This window comes from Mesoplodon densirostris, chromosome 10 (assembly GCF_025265405.1).
Source record: "Mesoplodon densirostris isolate mMesDen1 chromosome 10, mMesDen1 primary haplotype, whole genome shotgun sequence".
NCBI classification, from domain to species: domain Eukaryota; kingdom Metazoa; phylum Chordata; class Mammalia; order Artiodactyla; family Ziphiidae; genus Mesoplodon; species Mesoplodon densirostris.
Window position 1 is genome coordinate 28,760,645 of NC_082670.1, and position 17,639 is coordinate 28,778,283.

A 17,639-nucleotide genomic window follows, 5' to 3' on the forward strand; every position below is an offset into this window, starting at 1 on the left:
GGGTTGGGATTCTTCCATCCTTTCTCCTCCTCTTCCCGTGTAACACCTTCTTGGTTTTTGTCCCCCCACCTGCTTTTTCTTTCTTTCAGCTTGGATTCCTCAGTACCACCAGGGCTCAGCCGGAACAGAAGGCCCCAAGTCTCATTGGCAAATACCACCATGTCGACCGTGTCACCGGCCAGGTGCTTACCTGTGACAAGTGTCCAGCAGGAACCTATGTGTCTGAGCACTGTACCAACACAAGCCTGCGTGTCTGCAGCAGCTGCCCCATGGGGACCTTTACCAGACACGAGAATGGCATTGAGAAATGCCACGAGTGTAGTCAGCCGTGCCCCCGGCCGATGATTGAGAAATTACCTTGCGCTGCCTTGACTGACCGAGAATGCACTTGCCCACCTGGCATGTTCCAGTCAAATGCTACCTGCGCCCCCCACACGGTGTGCCCTGTGGGTTGGGGGGTGCGGAAGAAGGGGACAGAGACAGAGGACGTGCGGTGTAAGCAGTGTGCTCGGGGGACCTTCTCTGATGTGCCTTCCAGTGTGATGAGATGCAGATCATACACAGACTGTCTGAGTCAGAACCTGGTGGTGATCAGGCTGGGGACCAAGGAGGCAGACAACATCTGTGGCACGCTCCCACCCCTCTCCAGCACCACCCCTCCTTCCCCTGCCACAATCAGCCTTTCCCGCCCTGAGCACGTGGAACCCCACGAAGTCCCTTCCTCCACTTATGTTCCCAAAGGTAACTTAAACTCATGAGTTATGTATGTGAGGAAGGCTTTGTGCCCCATGGAGGTACTGAGAATGGGCTTGGACCCAGGATGTTTTCTCCATCTGGTCTGTTCCAAAGTCACCCCTTGAAGAAAGGGCTTGCGTTTTGTGGCTATTTAAAGTCTAGCTTCTTTGGACCTATTAGAAACATTGAGACTCAGAAATTATCTATTCGGGGGAGCAAGTATCTGAGAACCAGGTGACATCAAGCTAGAAAGTAAAAACTGAGAGAAACAAGGTCAGCGTGTGGCCTTATGGAAGTCACTGAACTTCTCCAGGCCTTGGTTGCAAACTTGTCAATCGTATGGCACCATAAATGAGTGATTTAGCTGTTTTAAGGTCCCTTCTAGATAAAAAGTTTTCCAACACCCAGCCAATCCTGGGGAGACACAGCCTGAAAGTCAGAAGGAGAAGGGGAGAAAAATACCATGACATCTGGAAGGGAGGGATGAATGTTGGATCTGAGGTGGGCCAGAAAAGGGAAGAAAGGCAGAAGCTTCAGGAAACAAGCACATCCGTGTCACACGGAAGGTAACTAGCATTCACATCTAGAAAAGAATTTCTTGTTTTCAAAGGACTTCATGTCCTCCATTAAGTGTACCCCAGTTTTCCTCAGAATTCATTTTGAACCTCAGGCAAGAATAACATTGTTTTTATTTTCAAATCCTTTTTGATTAAATTTAATTTTCATGAGATGACAGCCAATGTGAGCTGTGCTTTCTGGCAGACTCTCACGTGTGGTTACGTTTGACCTTCCTGATGACTCCATGAGGAGGGCCTTCTCACAACCGCCAGTTGAAATGAAGAAACAGCCTCAGAGAGATCCCATGACCTGCCCAGGTTTCCTCAGGGGTCGATTTAGGCCAGGTCCTGTCTCTTGGGACTCAAATTCCCAGGCTTTCTCTCCTTAATAGAGAAAGCTTGTGGAAGCTTCTCCGAAAGCAGCCCGCTAAGCTGCCTGCTCAAATCTTGTCCCTCTTATCACGAGCACATACTAAGCAAGTCCTGCCTTATTTTATTCACTGACCTGTCTCACCGGACCTTTCACTAGTCAGACTTTGATTGGAGTTCGAGCTCTTTTCTTTATTTTAGTCATATTCTCCATTTTACCACTGCATCGTGAAATAGCGAACTGGTGGGAGAGTAGCAATAAAGAAACTAAAGGACAAAGGAATTCAACTGGAACTAGTTTTCTGAATAATCAAAACAATTAAGGGTTGACTCAGTATGTGCAGCCCAGGAGAAGCTGCTGTGAAGCTCAGACACTGGATCCCTGAGGATGCCCTTGGTTTTGACATGAGGAAGTGAGTTTAGCTGTTAAGCTGAGTTTTTACCTTCTACATAAAGGTGCTGTCAGGGTCTTTATGAAGCGTACAATGCCATTTATTCTTAAGCTCCAAAGGTCATCTTTTCTTGGATTATCTGGCCTGGTTTGGAGATGACTAGGAAGAGGAGGGAATGTACGGAGCCCCACATATAGAAAAGCTCTTCCCCCCTCCTTACTCTTTTTTCTAGGCACGAACTCAACAGAATCCAACTCTTCTGCCTCTGTTAGACCAAAGGTGCCGAGTGGCATCCAGGAAGGGACAGTCCCTGAGAACACAAGCTCAGCGAAGGGGGTGGAAGGCATGAACAAGACCCTCCCAAACCTCCAGGTAGTCAACCACCAGCAAGGCCCCCACCACAGACACATCCTGAAGCTGCTGCCATCCATGGAGGCCACTGGGGGCGAGAAGTCCAGCACGCCCATCAAGGGCCTCAAGAGGGGCCATCCCAGGCAGAACCCACACAAGCATTTTGACATCAATGAGCACCTGCCCTGGATGATCGTGCTTTTCCTGCTGCTGGTGCTCGTGGTGATAGTGGTGTGCAGTATCCGGAAAAGCTCGAGGACTCTGAAGAAGGGGCCCCGGCAGGATCCCAGCACCATTGTGGAAAAGGCGGGGCTCAAGAAATCCATGACCCCCACCCAGAACCGGGAGAAGTGGATCTACTACTGCAATGGCCACGGTAAGCCTCCCATCTTTTCCCCTTGCTTCCAGATCCCCCGCCTCTCCCTCCCTAGTCCCTGTGGGCGGAAGGAATGGGAAATGCAAAGTTTCTGGCATCTCCTTTGAATACCAAGTGCTGTTTGTGTTACGAAAAAGGAGGTGGTCAGCCTTCGACATAATATGTTCAGAGAGAATAACTCCTCTGCCATCTGTCCCCATGGCACACTTAGAGGACAGTGTTTTGGCATCAGAGTCGTGAGAGTGACCTTTAGGGACTTTGTTCGACCTCATCATTTAACAAGTGAGGGAATCAAGTTCAGAGAGGTTTGGCTGCGTTGACCCAGGGGAGTCTTTTGTTTGGGACAGATGGGACCGAATCCACGTCTCCTGACTTTGGAGCCCTTGCTTCTTCACAGGAGACTGCTCAGAAAATTGAGGGAGGAAAAAAACAACTTGTCTTAAATTTGCCTTTTTGAATTTGAACCTTGCTTTTAGGTTCCTATCACTTTTCTCACATGTACTTTTTCCCCCTTATATTTTTAGGATCGGATTTCTATCAGGAAGATAGAAAGGTCTTTAGGGTTTTAGATACTCAAAGCTTAGTATATAGGTTATCATCTGAGGCTGGGCCCTGTATCTTTTACCTAGTTGTCAGTGTGTGTGGATGCAGGCTGGAATATTTCAGTTCTTCCTCTTTTGAGGGCAAAAAATAGCTTATAGAACTTGTCCTAGCAGCTAAGTGTGATCTGAAGACTACAGTTTTCAGACTATGGCAGTAACTTCCATTTCTTTAATATTAAATGATATTTCAGCTCAAAGTTTTGATAATCCCATTTGGGATCGTTTTCCTTAAAAGATAAAGGGGTGGGCTTCCCTGGTGGCGCAGTGGTTGAGAGTCCGCCTGCCGATGCACGGGACACGGGTTCGTGCCCCGGTCTGGGAAGATCCCACATGCCGCGGAGCGGCTGGGCCCGTGAGCCATGGCCGCTGAGCCTGCTCGTCCGGAGCCTGTGCTCTGCAACGGGAGAGGCCACAACAGTGAGAGGCCCGTGTACTGAAAAACAAACAAAAAACAAACAAAAAAACAAAAACAAAATAAAAAGATAAAGGAGTAAGCTTAACTTCCTAAAAGGTGGTTTGGCCTTTTGTATTGAGTCTGAAAAAAATGTTTATACTCTTTGGCCCAGCAATTCTATTTTTGTGAATCTATCATAAAGATATAAACAAGAAATATTAAAAAAAAATTTAAGCACAAAGATCTTGAACTTTTAATTAAGCATTATTTATAATAAATAAAAACTGGAAATACTCAAAGGGCTGGTTTTAGGGAAATGGCTATGTAAATTATGGCATATCTATATAGTAGAATATTATGTTGACATTGAAGATTTTATTATGAAGTTTTTAACTTTTTACCCATGATATAGGAAAATGTTTATACTAGGTTAAAGAATGGGAAAAAAAAAAGCTCCACACTACACACTTTATAGAATATTATCCTAGTTCTCTTAAAATTTGGGAATAAATACTGAAGGAAGTATGCCAAAATGACAATGATGTTTCTTCCAGTTTGGTGGGATTTGGTGAGATTTATGTGGATTTTTTTCCTTCTTTATTAGTTTTCTGTCTTTTTCCCAAATTTTCTATAATAAGCACATGCTACTTTTATAATCAGAAATGTAGAGAAAGTTTAAAAAAACAACTCATTTTGCTTCTTTTTGCTAATTTATATGAACGCTCAAACCAAGTGAAAGTCAGACTGGGGTGAACCCCCGACTTGGGATGAGCCTATACAGACTTGAATAAAACAACCCTTTGCAGGCAACCAGCTGGGCAAGGGAGACTCCAATTCTTCCTCCTTTTTAATAAAAAATTTTTATTTGGATATAATCTCAAACATATGAAAAAATTACAAAAATAGTACAAAGAATATCTATATACCTGTGCCCAGATTGACCTATTGTTAACATTTTGCCCTTTTGCATTATCATTTGCTCTCTTTCTATAAAAATATAAATTTTATATTATAAAATGTGCCATGTAGGGCCTCCCTGGTGGCGCAGTGGTTGAGAGTCCGCCTGCCGATGCAGGGGATACGGGTTCGTGCCCTGGTCTAGGAGGATCCCATATGCCGCGGAGCGGCTGGGCCCGTGAGCCATGGCCGCTGAGCCTGCGCGTCCAGAGCCTGTGCTCCGCAATGGGAGGGGCCACAACAGTGAGAGGCCCGCGTACCGCAAAAATAAAAAAAATAAAAAAAATAAAATGTGCCATGTAGAATAATCTATGTTATATATAATGTTATATAATATAATGTTACATAGTACACAATATATAGCATGTATATGCACATATATACAGACATAAAATAATTTTTCTGAACCATTTTATGACCATTTATGCCTAGATTCTTCAGTATGTATTTCCTAACAATAAGGATATTCTCTTAAAAAACCAGCACAGTTTTCAACTTCAGTAAATTTAACATGGATACAATATTTTAATTTGCTGTCCATATTCCATAGTTGTCAGTTGACCCAGTAAGCCCCTTGATAAACAGCATACTTTTTCTTCTGGTATAGGATCCTGCCTAGGATCCTATATTTCATTAAATTGTCCTTTAAGGTGGCCAGGCAGAATACTTGTTCTAATATATCTAATTAGCAGAAAACAGTGCACATTGTGCTTAATTATGTAAATATTTGGAACTCTCCTCTCATTCTTCATTTTATTTTTAAATAAATTTATTTATTTATTTATTTTAATTTTGGCTGCGTGAGCCTTCGTTGCTGCACGTGGGCTTTCTCTAGTTGTGGCTAGCTGGGGCTACTCTTCGTTGCGGTGTGCGGGCTTCTCACTGTGGTGTCTTCTGTTGCAGAGCACGGGCTCCAGGCACACAGGCTTTAGTATTTGCAGCACGCGGGCTCAGTAGTTGTGGCTCGAGGGCTCTAGACCACAGGCTCAGTAGCTGTGGCGAACGGGCTTAGGTGCCTCGGGGCATGTGGGATCTTCCCAGATCAGGGATCGAATCCATGTCCCCTGCATTGGCAGGTGGATTCTTAACCACTGCGCCACCAGGGAAGCCCTCACTTTATTAAAGAAACAACTCCATTACCTTAGTAGCTGGATTTATAGATTAGATTATGGTCAGCTATAGTTCTAAACTCTCTTGCAGTGCAGTTTTCAGAATTCTTGAGAACACAGGGAGTTGTAGAAGTAAATCTGGTCCAGCAGCAGAAAGCAATTTAATACAATGATCTTAGGCATTCTTATAACCGCTGTAACCTCATAAACTATGTCTGTGTCCTTGAAACAATCCTATTTTGTAGAAAGAATGGAAGTGCCAAATCAAACAAAACCTGAGCCTACCTTTCGAGAAAGCAGTATTTCAGCAATACACTCTTCCAACTAAATCACAGTCGTCTCACTCAGATGTTATTATCTCTTCCAGTAGTTTAACCTTTTTCCCTGGGATTTTGCATTGGGAAGTTTATGTTTAAGGTGTTTTTTTTAAGGAAGGTCTGTTTCCAAATTGCTATTCTCAGAGGTACACCCAGGTAAAATCCCATAACAAAGAGAGGTTCTGTTTCAGAAAAACCATTCCAGGTGCTCAGAGAGGCCTCTGGAAACAATACCTTGTTGATCTGATTGCAGTGAGTTCTGGGCAGCAGATGATCCTGTATAATAAGATCGTCTTCTGGTCCTTGTCCATTTCACACTGAATTGTTCAAGAGGATGAGGGTGGGGATAAAATCGCCTAGTCCTGTGTATTCTGTATAAGAGGTCGTGTAGGATCTCACTGAACCCTTACCCACCTTAAGCAGATGGTGCTGTGCTCCTGAATGCCATGTAGACCCCCAGCACTGTGAAGCCAGCCCAGTGGTTCCCATCTTTCTCACCAGCAAGAGCCTCTTTTGGTTCCACTCACCCCTCTCTGCCTTCCATGGGTTTACGGTTTTAAAATTGAACTCCACAAAACTGCTACCCTACTTCCGTGGAATCCTAGTGTTGGAAACACATGACGAGACCTTATGTGGCCAGGAGGATGGGAGACTGAGGGGCTGTGGCAGTTTGTATGTTTCCTTCCTTTCTGGAGTCATAGCAATTTTCTGTTGGTAGATTGGGACTGTACTGTGGTTTCCTGTAATATGTCCTTTTCAGCAGCAGGTATTGAATGTCCATTCAGAATTTATTTAAGAGTTTATTACTGGGTCCAAGTATCATCAAGATGTAAGTCTGTTGTTAATGCTTAATGTGCCATGTTTTTGTCTTTTTTTTTTTTTTTTTTTTGGCTACGTTGGGTCTTTGTTGCTGCGCGCGGGCTTTCTCTAGTTGCGGCGAGCAGGGGCTACTCTTTGTTGCAGTGTGCGGGCTTCTCATTGCAGTGGCTTCTCTTGTTGGAAGCACGGGCTGTAGACGTGCGGGCTTCAGTAGTTGTGACCCGCGGGCTCTGTAGTTGTGGCTTGCATGCTCTAGAGCGCAGGCTCAGTAGTTGTGGCACACAGGCTTAGTTGCTCTGTGGCATGTGGAGTCTTCCCGGACCAGGTATTGAACCTATGTCCCCTGCATTGGCAGGAGGGCTTCTAACCATTTTGCCACCAGGGAAGTCCCTTTTTGTCGTTTTTAAAAATTTTAGTTCTTTTGATAACATAACCCAAGCATAATGGGGCAAGTGGGGGTCCAAAATGTTCAACTTAAAGATGAATGTGGGTTCATGTTATTTGGGAAGTTACACGGAAAACAATATTTTTTTTTGTCTGATCGCTTTGGAAACAAAAAGCACCAAAGTAAGGAGAGTGACACTTAGCGTGTACACACTGGCCATCCATTGCACTGAGAAAGTCTCAAATGATCTTAAAACAGTCACCTCATTCACTCCGTTAGGATTATGGATCATACAAAACTGTGGTCCTGTCCCAGTTAAGGACAGAGATGGCTTGAGAATGGGAGCCAATGCCGTTGTCCCGTTGCTGTTTCTAATATGAGTCCTTGCTATTGACTTTCCTTCCTTTGTTCCTCTCCTCCCTTCTGCCTTCCCCACTTCTTTCTCTTCCTATTTGTGACCTGTAACTGTTTGTGATAAGTATGAAGTTGGGTTCCCAGCAGCCCCGTTGCCCTAGGGATTTTGAGGGGAAGTTTGGAAAAGCAAGTGAGGCATGGAAATTGCCCTGAAATACTTGTGGAGAAGGTTCTGGATAGTGAGAAAAGGAGCAAAAAACAGACAATGTCTCTCTTCAATCGCATTCCCTTTTTCTTTCAGACTTCAGGCTATGAAGAAAAATGAGGGGAAAAAAAGGGTGAGAGACAAAGGAATTGGATTTACCTTGTTTAAACCGCACTTAGCTCCTGATGAGCACATTTATAGTCCTGGATCTTGGGGAGATCGGAAGCATTTGACAGGGACAGTAATGCGTCCCTGTGTAGTTTCTTAAAGCACGTGTTATATAAAGACAGCATCTCCTTTCAATGGACTGCAAAAGGGATTGTGAAGGTAGCTGGCGGATGTTTTCTCAAGCAGACTGTTTTGTACCTGCAGCAGCAAAAAGGCAAAGGGCTCATACTGTAGAACGAGATACTAAGATGCTATTTCTTTTTAAAAAAATTGTTAATTAACAAAAATTTTAAATTGGAGTATAGTTGATTTACAATGTTGTGTTAGTTTCTGGTACAGCAAAGTGACTCAGTTATATCTATCTATCTATCTATTTATCTATCTATCTATATTCTTTCTTAGATTCTTTTCCATTATAGGTTATTATAAGGTATTGAATATAGTTCCCTGTGCTATACATTAGGTCCTATAGTAGTCTGTATCTGTTAAACCCAAACTCCTAATTTATCCCTCCCTCACCCTTTCCCCTTTGGTAACCATAACTTTGTTTTCTATGTCTGTGAGTCTGTTTCTGTTTCATAAATAAGTTCATTAGTTCATCTGTATCATTTTTTTAGATTTCACATATAAGTGATATTATATGGTATTTGTCTTTCTCTGTGTGACTTGCTTCACTTAGTATGATCATCTCTAGGTACATCCATGTTTTTGCATAACTTTGACGTCCCAATCGGTACCTAAAGACTGTTCTTAGGGAAAACAATGCTGCTTAAGGAACAGAATTGGCTTAGTGCACTTACTTAAAAGGTTCAGATATCGTCCTGGCACTGAGCTCTATTTTAGATCTTGAGTTTCTGGTAATATATTTTTTATTTCTTCCATCCTTTCCCCCATCCACAACTCACTGCTCAAGCAAAGCAAAATAGGGCATCATCCTGCCTTACCCAGCAAACAAGCAGAGACACATCCCCTCCCATCTCTGTTGTCTTTAGGTTTTACTCAGTAACGACCATGTTCTCAGGTCTGGGTCCCTACAAATCCCAACAATAGGCTGAGAATAAATGCTTCATTTCCTCCCCAAATTCTGGTTCCTTACAAATCCCAGCAATAGGCTGAGAAAAAGTGCTTCCTTCTTTAGGATTGGCCCAGTGTGGGAGAAGTGGTTTTTATTGGGGCTTATGAAGGAAAACCATCCTCCAGTTTTGCAACTCTGCAGACTTCATCCTCTTTCGAGGGGAAGCAGTAAGATGCAATCGAATTGTAAGAGTGGAACTGTGATTGTGTTTCTCTTATAAATATTTCCCCGAAGTTGCAGGGCTTGGTTAGGGACAGATGCTGAGTAACTGAAATCTGTGCCTTGGATGCATTTGAACAACATCAATATACTCTTCAATCAGGTTTCAAGAATGACGTAACATTTTGCCTGAATTATTAAAACCACCATAAATAGTGTTGAGAAATGAAGAACGAATGAAGTGCATTAGGAATTCAATAATAAGTACTTTTCCACTTTACATTTTTCTAAAGTGAGATTAGGGAGTGTTTGCTACCATCCACATAGGCAAGATATTGAGGTGATTTGGGGGTGCAAAAGATGGAATAAACCGTGACTTACTAATATAATTTTCTAACCTTATAAGAAAGGTTTCTGCTACCATTAAGTTTTCATTGTCTACTTTTCTTTAACAAAGACTTGTATCATGCTTACTGAATGCCATATCCTGTTCTAAGCATTTTTTTATAAATATTAACTTAATTTTCTTAACCATATGAGGTAGGCCACTATCATCACCATTTTACAGGTGGGAAAACTGAGGTACAGAGAATCACTTGCCCAAGGTCACACAGCTACCAAAGGGCAGTGCTAGGCTTTAAACTCAGGCACTGATCTGACTCTGGACACTGCCCCTTGATTCTTAGAATCTGGATTTATTTTTCTGGTTCTTGGAATCTGGATTTTAATTTTTCCAATGTTAGAAATTTCTAGTTTCTATGGTTGATTTTTTAAAATTGTGCTCAATCAAGAAAAATTTATTTCCCTTAGAAAACCCAGCTTGTTCTGAAATAAAACAACTGAAAAATTGTCACCAAGAATGAGTTTTCCTCCATAGAAGTCATCCCGATTTCCTACTTTTCACTGTTTTCTTGGATTGCTTGAAATGGAAACATTCTAAAGCCAGATACCCAATGGCTGAAGGCTCTGAGGGCTGTTTGAAAACATAAAGGCTGTTTCAGATAAGTCAGAGGTGATGGAGTCGTGCTAATTGGAACGCACATCTGTTGAACTTGGTGGTAGTTTTCTCAGCTCCAGACAGCAGCAGCTGCAACCAAAGAAACCCTCCTTCCTTTGCCAAAAGGCTCCTGGACTCCAAATTCCAGACAGTCATCCTGTCTGTCAGCCCAAATTTCCTACGGGAAGTAGACTTGAAGTGTAAACACTGGCAAGCCGGGCTGAAGGGAGCAGATTATTCCATTTAAGAGGTTCCTGTGCCCTTGCTCTGTGCCCAGGGCCGCAGTCATTTTCGGGGAGCAGGCAGCAACAGGCGGCCTGTTCTCCATCCTGTGCTCCCCAACCCCGGTCTTTGCCACCTTTGCTTCCAGTAATGCTGCTTCCAGCCGACGGCACCTTTTGCTTGAACCTCTAGGATGTTTGAGAATTATAAAGCACACACAACCACTGCAGGAGAAAAGCCTCTTATTGCGACAGGCTCAAAAGCATTATCTCATGCACAGAGTCAAGGAAGGTGTGGCCTTTGCCCTTGGAAGGCTGTTGTCCTCCCCAGGCCCACCCACCAATGGCTTCTTCCTCTAGGCTTTAGAGGACAGGTATTTATATTTTAAATGTATATTTTATTGTCTAATTTATCGAACAGCTTTTGAATTTAAGCTGTTTGGGATACTGAAAAACACATAAACATTTTCCCCACGTAGGGCTAAAATACAAGCAGAAAAGAAAATCCTTACAAATGAGTGTCCTTGAATCAACCTGGTCAGGTATTATGTAAGCAGATTTTGCAGAGAAGGAGGAATTTCTCTAATTCTGTTGATTGTTCTTCACGAGTAACTGGTCGTTACCCTTGCAGCGTATGAACAGAATTTGACGTATTAGGTTGTTGATGGTATGTGAGATTGTAAAAATTAGGTGGGTTCAAGTTTATAAATTAAAAAAATAATCATTCTTACTATATTTCGTCAAATCTAAGACACCACCGATCGTGAGATGCACCAGTATTTTATACACCACGAAGGAAAAAAGCACCCTGCAACCAAGCTACAGAAAGGCATTGGTTAAAAACATATATATCACTTATATGCGGAATCTAAAACACTGATACAAATGAACTTATCTACAAAACCGAATTAGACTCACAGATTTGGAGAACAAATTTGTGGTTACCAAAGGGGGAAGGAGTGGGGGAGGGATAAACTGGGAATTTGGGACTAACAGGTACACACTACTGTATATAACCAACAAGGACCTACTACTGTATAGCACAGGGAACTATATTCAATATCTTTTAATAACCTATAAGGGAAAAGAATCTGAAAAAGAATACCTATCTATCTATCAATCTATCTATATCTGAATCACTTTGCTGTATACCTGGAACACTGTAAATCAACTATATTTCAGTTTTTAAAAAGTGCATTTAGATGTTTTAGCACCTAAAATATGGTAGCCATGTTTTAGCCCCTATCTTGCCTCTTTTCCACGTAGTCTGACAGCATGATTCTAACTGCGTTGTTCGGTTCTGAGTTGTCCTCTACAGCCTACTGGGTCCCTTGGTTCCCTTCTTCCTGAAACACTTCCTTCCTTTGGCTTCCTGGACTCCACCCTCTCTTGCTCTCCTCCCACCTCTCTGGCTGTTCCTTCTCCAGCTCCTTGGCTAGTTCCTCCTCTTGGACCCCACCTCTGAATAATGGAGAGCCCCGGGGCTCAGGACTCACCCCTCTTTTCTACCCGCACACACCCCTTCCCTGGGTGACCCATGGCTTTAAATGCCATCTATCTGCTGCTAATTCCCAAGTGCATCTACCCAGCCTGGATCTTGTACCTGAACTCAACATACAGATAGCCTCCCACCTGCCTGATGGACCCAGATGTCCAACAGGCACCTCCCACTTAAGATGTGAAAACCTGAATCCCGAGCCGTGCTGTTCACATCGGTTGCCCCGTGCAGAAAATGGCCCCTCTGGTCTTCCCGCTGCTCCGAGCAAAACCTCAGCATCATCCTTAACTCCTTTCCTGCTTTCTCACCCCATATCCAAGCCATTAGCCAATCCAATCAGCACTACCTTCAAAATAGATGCAGAAGGCGACCATTTGCCCTCATTTCCACAGCCACCACCCTGGCCCAAGGCACTGTCACCTCCCTCCTGGATCCTTGCCGTGGCCTCTGAACTGGTTGCTCCACTTCTGCTTGTGCCCCTTTTAGTTTATTCTTTTCACGACGGCCAGAGTGAGCCTGTTCAATGTAAGTCCCATCGCGGCAGTCCTGTCCTTGAAAAGTCGAAATCACCAGTGACTTTTCACTGCACGGGGAGCGGCAGCCTGAAGGCCCAGTGCAATCTGTACTCCCCTCCTGGCCATTCGCATCCGGCCTCTTGACGCCCACCACACTCCCCATCACTCGTTGTTGCAGCCACACTGGCCTTCCTGCCCTTCTTGTACATGCCAGCACCCTTCCTCCCTTTCTACCTGCTGTTCCCTCCGCAGGACTTGCTCCCTCACCCCCATTAGGGCTTGATTCCAGCGTTAGCTCAGTGGAGCCTTCTCTGAGATATCAGGGAGAAGGCCCCATGTCTGAAATTGCAGCCTTGCCCCCTCGGCCCCCTTCCCCTGCTGTCTTTTACTCCTTAGCACTCCTGGCTATGCAACGTATGGAATATTTTATTACTTCCCGCGTTCCCCAACAGAATGCAGACTTCACCAGGAAAAAGGATTTTGTTTTGCCTCGTTTGCTGCCACGTCCCCAATGCCCAGAATTGTGTCTGGTGCTCAGTAAGGGCTCAGTACATTTTCATTATATGAATAAACGAACAGCTTCATACAGAGTCTAAGACAGGGAGGAAGAGGGCATTTTTTGTTTTGTGTTGTTTTTGTTTTCCTACAGGAATGAAAGAAAAGGTTATTAGTTTTGTCCTCACAGCCTCAGTGAAATTTATATCTTCCATTCCTACTGCTTTGATAGAGTTTGCCCTTGGTAAACAGTTCTTCCATTAACCACGAGACCTTTGCACGGTGGTTTTTAGCGGCTCCCGAGATTCATCTGAGCTTGGAATGATTGCCTATTGAACCTTCAACAAGATACTGATGAATTCAGCTTTGGAAATCACTTTTGGGGTTTCAAATGAAATCTAAGCAGTTCCTCCAACTTTTTACCTCAATAGGGAAGGAGTATTTTTAACTTGGGGCAAACCAAGTTCCTGGTGTGGATGAAGCAGTTTCCTGTGTGATGCTTTGGGAGCGATCACTTTAGATATAGTATGTTTTTTGTCTTTTGTTTTTGTTTTTGGCCATGCAGGATCTTAGTTCCTTGACCAGGGATTGAACCCGTGCCCCCTACAATGGAATCGCAGAGTCTTAAACACTGGACTGCCAGGGAAGTCCTGATATAGCATGTTTTAACCATCCTATGACATGCTGGTTACTGCAAAAAAAAAAAAAAAAAAAAACAAACCATGCACATGTGGGGTTGTTGCTTTTAGGAGCATTTACTATGTTATCAGGCCAGACAGACCGTGGCCTGGATAGCTTATCTCTGGAGGAGGTTTCCGCCATGGTGAGACCTCTTTGCCTCGTGAGCTCTGGGCCCTGACATGGATTCAGTGGACCACCCTCAGTGGGAAGACGGCGCCAGCAGAGGGAGAGTTATTGCACAACAGCTGGGTTCCTGGGCCAGGAAGCCCACGTTTCCCCCATTGGCAGCCACACGTGGGCTTTCCTTCTTGTCATCATAGAGACTGTAGATCTGGCAGGGCTACACAGCAAGGATGTGATAGCATTTGGGCCCTCTCATTCTCAGGGACTTAAGTTACAGGGGCTAATGGGATAACAAATAGGTGGGGAGGAGGTTCAGGCAAGAGGGGAGGGATGTAAAAAGGCTCTCATTCATTCATTCATTCACTCATTCAATCAGAGACATTCACTGTACTTTTGTTATGTGCTAGGCTCCGGGAGTAGCTGGGGATAATGGTGATCGAAGCAGACATGGGGCTCGAGCAGAAGGTGGCCAGAAAAGGCATCTCTGAGGACATGACCATTATACAGGGAAGACCATCATGGCGTGCTAAAGCCAGACTCTTATTCACATTTCTGAACTTGACTTACAAGTTGTTGTTCTGTACAAATGTTTTATGTGTCCTGTCCATCTTTGCCCTTGTGTCCGCAGTTGGCAAGCCCGGGGTCACAGCACTTGCCGATGAAGGGCACGTTTGGGGTGGGAGTCAGGCTGTTGGGATCAGGGAAGTCGTTTTGAGCTCATATGGCCTGTTTTCGACATGTATGTCTCAGGAGACTCTGTGTGTGTGTGTGTGTGTGTGTGTGTAAAGCAGCAAACCAGCACAGGGGTAACTGTGGAGTCATCTGTCGCAAGAGGAGTGAGTTTGTGTACTAACTGCCTCCATGGGAGTTTTCTCCTTATTTGTTCCCACCGCCCCGCCATTTCTTTTCCTAGCAGAATAATGAGAAGAGCCATGACCTTTAACAAGGATGGGTGATGCAGTGGGAATACCTGAATCTTTTAAACGATGAGAATGTGGTACCAGCAAAAAGCTTATAAACACATTCGCCTCCTCAAGGTACCCATTCTGTACGAAGTATGGTTGTACAGCATGAAATCCAGAGGGCTGTGTCATGGGGTCCAGACGGCCTTCGTTTCCTCCAGCTCTGTCGTCACTGTTCTTCATGCCTGTTCCAGGGAAGGCTTTACCATGGCTTCTTAATGATAGCACTCATTTCAGATATTTATCTCCAAAAGGAAGGAGCGTTAATACCTTCTCTTGTAAAGGTCAATTCAGGTTCGTATTAAAAGAGGAGGAACTTTTTTTGCAGGGGCTTCCCTGGTGGCGCAGTGGTTGAGAGTCTGCCTGCCGATGCAGGGGACACGGGTTCGTGCCCCGGTCCGGGAAGATCCCACAGGCCACGGAGCGGCTGGGCCCGTGAGCCATGGCCGCTGAGCCTGCGCGTCCGGAGCCTGTGCTCCACAAGGGGAGAGGCCACAACAGTGAGAAGCCTGCGTACTGCAAAAAAAAAAAAAAAAAAAAAAAAAGGAGGAATTTTTTTTGCACACTGACATTGACATTGAGCCTCCGATGAGGGTTGTCACCCAGATTATATCTGATTCAGGGTTTTATAACACATGGGAAAATGCCATGCGTTCCATAATAACCCAACTGCTCACCTCATGCCTTTTCCTTGAGCTCCCTCATAGCAGAGCTGGGCAGAGTCCACTCATTCGGAAGAACCCCCCGAGTCCTGTTGTGATGCCCTGTGTGTGGCAGGGGACAGCGTTGACCTCTCACATGTGCCTTTCTGTGGGTGGTGCCCCTCTTGTGCAGTGGTGCCCCTTCAGACACATACTGGTGAGGTTCTGAAAAACCCAGGAGGCGAGGATGCTGGTGCCCGGCTTCATTGTTCAGTGCCTGTGGTCCTGGTGCTAAAACCGATGTCTGTGCAGAACTCCTCCCGCCTGTCAGCTTCGTTGCCCCAGTGACTCTTGTCCAGAAATGGAGGGGATAGAGGAAGGAGAACCAAGGTGCTTTCCGGGTTTCATACTTGACCCCATACATCTCCTTACCCAGCCTATGAGATAAGAGGTGGTATTTTCGTCTTCCTGATGAGGACACTGACATCTTAGAGGTCCTTTGCCCCAGGTCACACAACTCACAAGTAATGGAGTTTGAAACTGTATCTTGGGATTAGCAAGTTTATGATCTTTCTACTACCTGCACCTTAAGAGTCACAAGCCACTTCCCTGGTGCCAGAACCACCTTCTCAGACACAGCCCCTGGCAAGTACAGCCCCTGGTTTATAGGGCTTGGCTGCTTCCTGACTTCTTTGGAAACTTCAGCCATTCTCCAGAGCCCCAGCACCTGCCATCACAAGAAGAGCGAAGTTAAGCTCCTTGCCTATCTGTCAGCACTTCTGTGGGTGGACGGCTGTATTGCGTTTCAACCTAAGAAAAAAGATTTGGCATCACACTAAACAAGCTAGATTAATTCAACACATGGTGACTGTCTCCATTCTAGATGAAAATTGTCGGAACGCTGATAGACGGGTGACCAGGGCACCCAGCCACGCAGAGATTTGGTCTCTATTTTACTATCATTTCACATTGAGATTGACCATTGGGGTAGGAGCTTTCATTCTGTGGGCTTTGTGTGCGTTTGTGCTTCTTTTAACACAATGCTTTTCTAAATCTTTTTGCCATTTGACAGTCTAGCTATGGTCTCTTTATTTTTTTTTTAATTTTTTTTAATTTTTTTTATTTAATTTTTTGCTTTATAACAAATTTAATCAGTTATACATATACATATGTTTCCATATCCCCTCCCTTTTGCGTCTCCCTCCCACCCTCCCTATCCGACCCCTCCAGGCGGTCACAAAGCACCGAGCTGATCTCCCTGTGCTATGCGGCTGCTTCCCACTAGCTATCTACCTTACGTTTGGTAGTGTATATATGTCCATGCCGCTCTTTCACTTTGTCACAGCTTACCCTTCCCCCTCCCCATATCCTCAAGTCCATTCTCTAGTAGGTCTGTGTCTTTATTCCTGTCTTACCCCTATGTTCTTCATGGTCTATGCCGAGTGCATTCATATGTGGACTATGCCGTAGGAGCCTAATTTCAGCGAATAGCAATGTTCCTCTGCGATACCATATTCCCTATTAACCACAACAGAGGTACCACTAACTAGCTGGGCAACCTTGAACTAGTCACTAACCTTTCTACATGAGATTCCTCACCAGTAAAATTAAACATTTAAAAAATTATGTATCCCACATCATAGTATGTATAGGTATGAAGTATATGTAAATATATGTTTATATATGTGTGTTATATATATGTATGTAGCTTTAAAAGGAATAATAACATAAATATCAAATACAATAATAAAATAAAAAGAAGACCCATTTCCCCACCATCCAGCTTAGGAAATTGAACCTCGGGAATACCTTTGAAGTCCCCTCTGTGCACCTATCCAGTAGTGGACAGCTACCATACCCCCCTCCCTCCCCAATGGTAGCTATCTCAATTTAGTTTAATCATTCTACTGCTTTTCCCTATAGTTGTATTGTTTAGTTTTGCCTGAAACTTGTTTCCTAAACGAAGAGCACTTTCAGATTCCATCAAATTTTGTGCTTCATCAGTGTGACTTCATTTTCTTGGTGCTAAACTCTTTGTCTGAAAATCTCCCAAGGGCTTTCAGTCCAGCAAACAAAGTTAACACACAGTGGCTGCCCAACAAATACTCTTGAAATATTCCGCAGGTTTTTCTTTTCCCTTTGGTGGCGATAGTGGGGTCGGGGCAGGGTACACCAAAGTCAA

The 17,639-nt window shown here is 44.2% G+C and overlaps 1 protein-coding gene across 1 annotated transcript in view; it reads left to right on the top strand.

Moving 5' to 3' along the window:
- The window catches only part of TNFRSF21 (TNF receptor superfamily member 21), a 64,744-nt gene that overhangs the window by 18,551 nt on the left and 28,554 nt on the right, over positions 1 to 17,639 (top strand). The window contains exons 2-3 of the mRNA XM_060111025.1: positions 90 to 741; positions 2,286 to 2,780. Of these exons, the coding sequence (XP_059967008.1) occupies positions 90 to 741; positions 2,286 to 2,780 (1,147 nt within the window). The remainder of the gene's footprint in view (positions 1 to 89; positions 742 to 2,285; positions 2,781 to 17,639) is intronic.